This window comes from Danio rerio, chromosome 7, assembly GCF_049306965.1.
Source record: "Danio rerio strain Tuebingen ecotype United States chromosome 7, GRCz12tu, whole genome shotgun sequence".
Classification (NCBI taxonomy): domain Eukaryota; kingdom Metazoa; phylum Chordata; class Actinopteri; order Cypriniformes; family Danionidae; genus Danio; species Danio rerio.
In genome coordinates, this window is record NC_133182.1 from 77074134 (window position 1) to 77085000 (window position 10867).

The 10867-nt window shown below is 39.5% G+C and overlaps 1 protein-coding gene across 1 annotated transcript in view; it reads right to left on the reverse strand.

Moving 5' to 3' along the window:
- Window positions 1-2531: 2531 nt before the first annotated feature.
- The window catches only part of lgi2a (leucine-rich repeat LGI family, member 2a), an 11032-nt gene continuing 2696 nt past the window's right edge, over window positions 2532-10867 (reverse strand). The window contains 6 exon segments of the mRNA NM_001039641.1: window positions 2532-3390; window positions 3467-3631; window positions 4221-4390; window positions 5880-5951; window positions 6043-6114; window positions 8906-8977. Coding sequence (NP_001034730.1) covers window positions 2573-3390; window positions 3467-3631; window positions 4221-4390; window positions 5880-5951; window positions 6043-6114; window positions 8906-8977 — 1369 coding nt within the window. The 3' untranslated portion in view covers window positions 2532-2572.

Genomic DNA, 10867 nt, shown 5'->3' on the forward strand with positions numbered 1-10867 from the left:
TTTAATAGCTCATTTCTAATAGCTGATTAATTTTATCTTTGTCATGATAACAGTAGATAATATTTGACTAGATATTTTTCAAGATACTAGTATTCAGCCTAAAGTGACATTTAATGGCTTTACTAGGGTAATTAGGATAATTAGGTTACAGTTAGGATAATAAGGCAAGTCATTGTATAACAGAGGTTTGTTCTGTAAACAATCCCAAACACAATATTGCTTAAGGGGGCTAATAATATTGCCCTAAAAAGGGTTTTAAAAAAAATTAAAAACTGCTTTTATTCTAGCCGAAATAAAACAAATAAGACTTTCTCCAAGGAAAAAATATTATAGGAAATACTGTTAAAATTTCTGAATCTGTTAAACATAATTTGGGAAATATTCGAATAAGACGGGGCTAATCAGTTTGACTTCAACTGTATGTAAAACTACACAGATGCATGATTTAATACGTATTACTGTGAACCTGATAATGCCAGATTACCTCCTTCATCATAAAACCCAAACTGCCTAACCCCTCAGAAATGCCCAACGACCCAAGGAGGGGGTTGCTGACATGCCTTAAAGCAACAGTTCACCCTAAAATGAAAATTCCCTCATCATTTGCTCACACTCCCTTACAATTGCTTCTGTTGAACACAAAAGAAAGTTCCTCTGAAGAACGTTGGAAAGCTAAATCTGTATCGCTATGGCTGTGGACTGAACTCAGCTAATGTTTTAAATCCAGAAACATATCTAAAATGATGTCTTTATAATTTTTTCGTTGTTATGCCTTTTGTGTATCTCAACCGCCTTCCTGAAGGACCACCAGCTCGGCACATTCCATGTCTTCTCAACCAAACACACCTGATTCAGACCATCATGGGTGTAACAGACAAAGGAGACATTCAAAACTGTCATGCAACTAGAGATCTGCGCGGGACTAAATTTTGAATCACGCTCCCGCCCGTACCCGACCGCTCCCGCTTACATTCAGCATTTGTTGTCCCGCTGCCCGACCAAAACCGAAAACCACCCAGCTATACAGACAGCCTATAACAAGCTGTCTGTATAAACACACACACATAAGCATCAAGCAGACAGACAAAGCTCTCTCTCTCTCTCTCATTTGCACGCGCGCGCACTAACACACGCACACACACACACACCTCTTTCATTCTCGCATGGGCACACATACACACACACAGCAACAAACAAGCTAAACACAGCAACGCACTATTTCATTTACACACATACATACGCGTGCTCGCTTGGGAGTCGGGAGCGATATTGCTAGACGGCCCACTCCCGTCCCAAATTAAACCCGTTACCGACCGCTCCGGGGTTTTTTTTTTTCAGAATAAAGCACCGTGAAAATGCAGACCTCTACCTCGAACCTGGGTCTCTCGTGAGAAGATTGGTGAGAGGTATCACAGAGCCACAAGGTCAGATGGGTAGGGCCCAAACGAAACACTTAAGGTGCACTCACACTATCCTATCCGAACTGTGCCCAGGTACCTTTCCCGGTTCATTTGACAAGTGTGAGTGCTCCGAATCGAGCCTAGGCGCGAGGTGTGGAAGAGTGTTCAATTGGGCTTTGGCGCGGTACGCTTCTTGTATAAGTGCAAAGCACGCCTGAATGTCAATTTTAAGGGACTGTTTGATATGGATTCATTAATCATTTTCCCTGTTCAATGAACATGAACTGTCATAGTTTATTAAAGACGCAAACCCCTCCCTGCACGTCAGCTCCACCTTCAGCAAATATGTGCAGCACGAGGACTTTCATTGTCATTTATAAGCGTCAAAATTTGTGGAATTATTCGGCATTTAACTGCATGTCACTGCATCCCAAACGACTTAAACAATATAACTAAAGCAATGTTCACTGTGCTGAGAGAGAATGCTTCTCCTCCTGTTAAACTGAACAGTCGCATCATCGATGACACAAGCATACCCAGGTTTGGAAGGGAAAGATGCAGATTGTGGCTATCGGGGAAGAGGGAAGGGGGGACAACTGCACCTCAGCATGGTTCAAGGCAACCGTGCCTCTTGAGAGTACACCCTCAGAGAGAGGACCCTGAAAAACTGGTAGCAAAACAGTCGACGAAGGTACTTCTCTGATGAGGTATACACAGGTGGTTCTTTAACAGAGTAACAAAAGCAAAGAAAACGCCACGAACGGAGAAACAAGAACATACTAGACAATGATCGAGAGGCCAGGAGAACGCAAGGCAAACCCAATGTGTTCTGACTCAGAGAAAAGATACCACTTAAATAACCTGGCTGGAACAAAAGAGGATTGAAATTAAGTAAAGAAGGACACACAAGAAAACACGAAGGGCAACGGAGACAAAGTGCAGGATGAAATCTGTATGCAGTATTGGTGGTCCTCCAGGAACCTGGCTGAGAAACACTGCTCACTATAGCACTATATAAACTAACAAGTATTGTCCTTTGTGTTCAACAGAAGAAAGACATTTACAAATCTTTCACACCACTCCCGTGTGAGCAGATGGGAAGCAAATTGAAATTACTGGCCGAACTATCCCTTTAAACTCTGATATTGTCCTGCAGTTACTGAGTTGAACTCTCAAAGGCTCAAATCAATAATGATATGCTCAAAGATCTGTGTGCTGCCCTTAAAACTGGAGGCAAATATGAAGTCCCTCCGGTCGGTGGAGACCACAGTGAAGGATCGAGGGGCCTGGATGTAGACTTCCTTAAAACGCTCGAAAACCTTCTTCTCTGCATCCCACAGATAGATCTGCGAGAAGGTGTAGTCGCTTCCCAGAGCCAGGTAGTATCTCTCCTTGAAGGAAAACGGCTGCAGGATCATGGATCCTCTTGAAGGAATGGCCTGGACCTCGGAGAACTCCTTAGCCGTCCAATGCAAGACTTTGGAGTCGCCTATGTATCGGGTCATGGCCAGATAAAGGTCCTCCTTGATCCAAAACGCCTTGACAGCTACTACATCTTCCATATTTGGGATTTCCCCTTGCAAAGTGAACTTCTGCGTGCTTCTGCTCCATTGGTAGATAACAGGAACCTGAGAACGACTTGCAAGAATAAGATGCGCTTTTCCATCCAAATTCACAAATTCTGCATCCGTGTCTCGAAACCACTCATGAAGAGACTGGTAGGAGTAAAAACCCTTGTCGTTCCATTTATACAAGGTAGACAAACCAGCCTTCGAGCTGTCGGCGATGATGAAGAACCAGTCATTTCCGATCTGAAAGGCTTCAATGTCGTTAGGCTTGGATATCTTTGACACTTCGATGTCTTGAAACTTTGAGAACTTGCTTTGGTCCTCATCGAACTTGTAGATGTGGGAACCGCCGAAGAGTTGGGCGACGATGACGAAGACCTCATTCTGGATGATCACAGATTTGCAGCCAACAATGGACTGACCTGAGATTAGGAGAAAGCGCATTGCGTTAGGTTTGATCAACTATTGATAATTGGTTTTAATCTCTGTGAGTTGCACCTGTGATGTTGTCGTAAGTCCTGAAGTTCATCTCGATGTGGTCCCATTGGAGCACCATGCAGCTCTCTGCGTTGGGAGCAGCGATGGCTACGTAAACATCATTCTTGTGGGAAAACGTGTCCACAGACAGGGACTCCGTAGGAACAGAGTGGAGGGGAATGAAATCTGAGTGATGTATGGTAAAATTTGTATTAGTAACTCTCAAAAGTCCTAAAGATGTACCCAAGTATTCTTTGCAAATGCTTCCAAACTGTGCAGTTTAAGGTTAGACTTACATATGGAAATAAAATGGTGAAATTTGTATTGGTAACTCTCGAATGTCTTAAAATAAGTACCCTCACTCACTCACTCACTCACTATCCTTCGGCTTAGTCCCTCATTTATCAGGGGCTGCCACACCAGAATGAAACGTCTATTACTCCGACATAGGTTTTATGCGGTGGATGCTTAACCCAAGGAAGGTATTTTTGGAAAATTTCAAGGAAATATTTAATTTGAATTTCATAAAAAAATCAATTTGAATGGATAATCACTTAAAAAAAGAAAGTCTTGAATCTATTTATCAGTTGTTAAATGGATGATGGAAAGTGAGCGTCACTCAAAAGTAGATGTTTTATAACTGTCTAATCTGTTTACACCATTGACTCTCATTTTTTTCATGCATTTTATTACTTTTGGAGAGCTTACTGTGATGCAAAGCCAGTGAAGGGCAGCACAAACACAGTACTAAAGCTGCACGTGTTCATTGACAAACCTGTGGAGATGCACTCGTTATGCAAGCTGGCCATGTCATTGAGCCGTTTGCCCTTCATCTCCTCAGGACCGGCGCAGAGGACGTCTGAAACAGTGGCGTTCGTGCTCTTCAGCCACATCATCAGCCACTTTGCCCGGCAGTCGCACTCAAACACGTTACCCCTCAGATCTCTGCAGGGAAATATATGGCAAAATCAACCAAAAGCTAACAGTTTGTATTATAGTGCACGGTTATTAACATTTTTAACTTCTCTTAATCATGAAAATACTGTAATATTCATTCATTAATTTGACTTCAGCTTAATCCCTTATTTATCAAAGGGTTGCTACAGTGGAATGAACCGCCAACTATTCTGGTATATGTTTTACGCCGCGGATGCCCTTCCAGCCGCAACCCAGTACTGGGAAAACACCCATACACTCATACATTATGGCCATTTTGTTTCATCCAAATCATCTATAGCGCATGTCTTTGGACTGTGGGGGAAACCTGAGCACCCGGAGGAAACCCACTTCAACACGGGGAGAACATGCAAACTCCACACAGAAACGCCAACTGGCTCAGCCGAGACTTGAACCAGTGACCATCTTGCTGTGATGCAACAGTTCTAAACACTGAGCCACAGTGCGGCCAATACAATAATATGTTTGCTGATATTGAAATAGCTAGATGTGCTAAGTGAACATATTTGTTAATCTGAGAAACGATGCTAAAGTCAGTTTGTGAATGTCTGTCTTTGTTTTGAACTCTATAACCAGCCCACTGCCAGTTAAAACTAATTATATTTCAGCACCCCGGGTTGCCTTGGCGGAAAAAATGCGTATTTCAATTCAATCATGAAGTCAGTCTCGATGTTTGTGGACACGGCCAAAAAATACAGTAGCAACCATCAAAATGAGACACAGATTCAGAGTTACAAAAATGCAAATGAGGTGGTTTTAAATGAGCAAATAATATAAATATTACGAATGTAAACATTAGCCAAGTAGCTTACAGCATGAGGCTCAACTTTCAGGCATGCTTGCAATCAGAACGTTTTATGTACAGAGTATTAATGATACAACTCTAACAGCCAATCAGAAACCATTGAAATGCAAAGAGTGCGCATAATTTGTGCGTGTGTGGGCGGGACAAATAAAACAAATCGCTGTTTGATTAGATTACACGAGCTGGCTTCACTGGTTGGATGTGCTAGTGTCACTGGGGACACCTGCTGGTTACAAGGGGGCAATGCTAAATGAAAAAACCCTTTCCAATGTTTTGAATTTGGACTGCAATACCTACTTTAACCACTAGGAATATACTATATACTAATATATATATATATATATATATATATATATATATATATATATATATATATATATATATATATATATATATATATATATCATTAGTATATACAATTGTATACTAAGTGTGACCCAAAGTGTGACCCATTGTCAATACCCAAAACACACTTGCAGCCAATCAGCAGCAAGGGGCGTGTTTAGTAACTATAGCAAAGAGGTCAAAAAAGGGGCGTGGTCTTGTTGGCTTTAGGGTGTGTTTGATTTGGTGCTTTCAAATAACCTCATAATTCATCGAAAATCAAGATCAAATCATTTCCAATATACTACTGCAATATAGGCATTGCTAAGTAAGCATATGCAGACTCACAGCTCTATCAAAGAGTCCAGGTCGATGAATAACTCTCTGGGCAAAGCTTTAATGTTGTTGTTCGCCAGCGACCTGTAAGAAAAACAACAACAAAAAAACACACGGCAACATTTCAGACAAGTCAAGTCATATTACTGTTAATCATAATTAATAAGCAACATACAGGTGAGTCAAATCCCGAAGTCCTCTGAAGGAGTATTTTGATGTCGTCTCAATCTTGTTGTTTTCTATAAACCTAAAGAATGGAGAGACAAATAAGTGTGAATGTTGCTGGTCAGTTCATATAAAATGAATCAGGATAATTAAGTGAGTAACTAAATCGCAACAGTCTGCTACTGAATAAAACAAAGTGCATTCATTTTTCCCATATGGAGAAATTAATCTGTAAAAATAGCTTTAAAGACAGTGGTGTTATGAGCTCGGAGGTCCATTCATTCATTTTCTTTTTGGCTTAGTCCATTTAATAATCTGGGGTCGCCACAGCAGAATGAACCGCCAACTTATCCAGCATATGTTTTACGCAGTGGATGGCCTTTCAGCTGCAACCCATCTCTGGGAAACCCATCTCTGCACCCCATCACCTGTACTGCATGTCTTTGGACAGTGGGGGAAACCAGAGCACCCGGAGGAAACCCATGCGAATGCAGACCATGCAAACTCCACACAGAAACACCAACTGACCCAGCCGAGGCTTGAACCAGCGACATTCTTGCTGTGAGGGCGACAGAACTACCTACTGCGCCATAGCGTCGCCAGCTCAGAGATTGTTAATCAATTTTATATCCACCTGTTTGCATTAATTCAAGTAGTTTTTTTAAAAAGTGTGTTTAATAGCAAAATATTTGCAAAAAAAAACTACATTACCCATGATGCTGTTCAGAAATCCCACCAATTAATCCTATTAAACACTGTAAATAACTTAATCAAGTTTCTGGAAACACTCAAATATTTGTATGTGTATATATATGCAATTATTTTGACTTATGCTTTATGGATATGACTAACAACTTTATATTAAATTTAAAGTTTGACAATTTCCTGTTATTTTTTGTTTGATTGTGTCTTTCTCAGTGCATCATGGGATTGTAGTTCTCATTAAAGCTATATAGTATCTTCATATTTGTTGTGATTTTTTTTGTTTGTTGTTGGTTTTTTTATATACTTTTGTTTTTCAAATAAAAGTTTGCATTGTTTTGATGATTGGTTAGTTAATGTTATGATAATTATAATACTTTAATAATGATATAATACCTTATAATACTTTAATGATAAAACTTTTTACAACTCTTTAAGGGAAAAATTAATGGCCAAATACTGAACAGCAACTAACGACTTTTAAGATGGCATTTAAATATGAAAAAATTATCAATAATAATCAAAACAATTTGATTTACGAGACAAAATTAAAATGTTGAAACAATGTGAGCTTATCATTTTTTTTATTCTTTGTTTATTGTTTTTAATGAACAGACAAACATAAACAAAAAAGGACAAAGGCAAGGGTATCAGTAGACAAGTATAGCAGCAAAAGTCAGAAAAAAAATTAAATAAATGAATAATAAATAAACATACAAACAGAAAACAAAAATCATAATACACAAATAAAGTTATGTTGGATAAAGGTCACACATATTATGAAAATACATCAAAGGTGTTCATAGAGTCAGGGGTTCATTAGAGGCATCCATATTTTTTGAAAGGCATCCCCTTTGTTTCATTCAAGAGTTGTATAAACAGTTAAAATGTTGGAGGTCTTTGTTGGTTCCAGTTGAGCAAAATGCATGTTTTTTTTTTTTTTGCTAGATAGGAGATGATGCTGAGTCTCTTGAAGTAGGATCAAGTGTCGTGTTCAGTTCTGTACCAAAGAGGTATAGTGTTGGTGTGTTGTCCAATGGAATTTGCAAAGCTTTGGCTGTAAAGTCCTGTACTGCTTTCCAGAAAAAATGTTAGCTTTTTGCATTCCCAAAATACATGCATGATTAATCCTGAAAAGGTTTTACATCTGTGACACCTGGGTGGTACATTAGGGTACATTTTGCTCAAACGAAGTGGGGTCAGATACATCCTATGCATGAATTTATAATTTTGTTCAATTATTCTGCTGTTGGAAAGGGGAATGAGAGTATTCTGGTGCATAGTCTACCACTGATTGTCGTTAAAATTATATTCCAAATCTCTTTGCCACACGCTTTTAAGTGATCCCAGTGAAGAGTTGTAAAATTCTAATAGTGCAGAATATATCTCAGAGATCTTTCATTTTAAAGATTCAGAATTCACCAAAGTCTCCTCAATATTGGAGAGCTTTAGGGATAGTTGGTCTCTCTTTTCATGACTAATGAAAATGCAGATATTTATAAAACTCCTGTCTTGGTATGTGAAACTCTTGCCTTAAGTCGGTGAAGGATTTAAGGGTACCATTGGTGAGTGTAATGGAAATTCATTTTTAGATGAACATGTGTAGTGAAAACTTGCTTACTCCTCATCTTTAGATGTGTGAAAAGTCACTTGTGTTCACAGTGTACTTTTGTTTATACAGCCTTACATTCCCGTATGTGACCACGTGGTCCTTATCTTTCCAATGAGCTTAAAGATGAACATCTGTTAGGGGTAAGGGGCATGGGCTGTGTGATATATGACTGGAAAGCAGCAGGATGGTTTTCACACCTGTTGTAGTATGTGTGATTTAGATTGAACTAGAATTGACCTCGTAAGCAGCACAACCCAGATAAAAGGATGAGCACACTTTGCTTCATTGTCTCACTCTGCAGAAACTGTTGTTGCTGTATGACTGTGACCTTCTTTGCAAAGAATAAAAGCTTTGAAAAGACATGCCGGGTAAGACTTTGTTTCTTGACCACCGAGAGCGCCTCCTTAAAGGAAATTGCCACTACATGAGCTTATAATTTAATATGTAAACATTCAAATCTTAACACCTATTGCTCTTGCAGAAATGAATGCTTTAACACATGAACATCTACAAATACTGATTCATAATGATAAAATAAAAATCCTAAAAGAGAACTTACAGGTACTCCAGGTGTGGAAGGCCAGAAAAAGCATCATCCCTTACTGTTGTGAGGGCATTTGAGTTCAGCAACCTGCCAGAATATACAGCACCAGTTATTAACAGCACACAAATCACACCTTCATTCATTTTCCTTCAGCTAAGTCCTTTATTTACCAAAAGTCGCCACAACCGGATGAACCGCTAACTATTCAGGCATATGTTTTACATAGCGGATGCCCTTCCAGCTGCAACCTAGTACTGGGAAATACCCATACGCACTCATTCACACACATACACTACGGCCAATTTAGCTTATTCAATTCCCGTTTAGCGCATGTGTTTGGATTGTGGGGGAAACCCACGCCAACACGGCGAGAACATGCAAACTCATAGAAATGCCAACTGACCCAGCCGGGACTCGAACCAGTGACCTTCTTGCTGTGAGGTGACAGTGCTAACCACTTAATCAGTACCAAATGAAAATCAGTATATGCTTTCTTAATGCAGTGCTATTTAAATGCAGTGCTGCAACAGAGATGTTCAATGCACACAGATAAAATGTCCTCTCTCACACACACACACACACACACACACACACAGATCTCTCCATATCTCTATGTCCAAATATTAAATCGCTGACATCCTGCATTACGTCAGTGACAGCATGGAAAAAGTCGCTGTGTTCTCAGTGTCAGAAAGAGAACAGGAGGAAAACTGCGCGCTCTTTGGAGGCAAAATATGTTCCCTGACTTCTTAAATAGCTAAATAAAACACCTTCCTATTTGTCAGATGTCACCTTCAGGTGTTTAGTTGAGGAGTACACTGTAATCTAATGCAAACAGCTCTTCCACTAATGACTAAACGCACAATTTATATTTATGCTTATGTAACAGAGGCCAGCTAGTGAGTGCTGTGCAGGTAAACCTCACTCCTCTGACCTCTAGCGACCATCACTAAAGGCCATGGTCTTTAGCCTTCTTGTTAGAGCTACCAACTCCCATGCAGAAGGTCGCTGGTTCAATACCAGCTTAGAGCGGGTTGGGTGGTGTAGGACCGTCGGGGTTACATTGGTGCCGTGACCCGGATAGGAGTGAGGTTTAGGGGGTGAGTGTAACGGAGGCCAGCTAGAGAGTGCTGTGCAGGTAAACCTCACTACTCTGACCTCTAAAGCAGCTCTAGCGACAGACACTAGAGGCCATGGTCTTTAGCCTCCTTGTTAGAGCTACCAACTCCCATGCGGAAGGTCGCCGGTTCGATACCAGCTCGGAGCGGGTAGGGTGGCGTAGGACCGGCGGGGTTACACTTACATTAACATTCCTCTGATTAATAGGGATAGATAGTTTAACCGTAATATAATGCTTGAAAGCAGCACACATTTTATGAGCTTCAAAAGTCTAAAGACCCATTAGAAATACACATAAATATAGAAATAAAATTAATTATAATAATAATGTATATTTCTATACATTTCTGGCATTTGAATTAAGCTCTTCGTAACATTTGTGTGGACTTTGGTGCTTTTTTAAAGCATCAAGTTATTCATTATTATTATCAATAAATGATTCAATTATTATACAGTTTTTGGTAGATTTGAATGATTTAATAGGAAGAGCGCGAGTTAAAATTTTATTTGAAAAAAAAAATTTCTATCCTAAATGTAAATGTACCAGAACAATCTCAGATTAATAAATTTAGCCCTTCATTTTTTTCATTTTTAAGACACTCTCAGGGGGAAACAGTACAAAGATGTTATTGGTTGGTACATTTTACGGTGCAGTCTTATGTTGCACAAGTATATTTGTGGGGATAGCCAAAAATAAAAACGATATGAGTCACAATGATATAGAGTATAATATAATCAATTCAAAATGATAGATTTTTATGTTATTCCAAAAAAAGGACTAAGATATAAAGTAAGCATCATGTTCCATGAAAACAACTTGCAAATGTCCTACTGTGAATATATCAAAACTCAATTTTT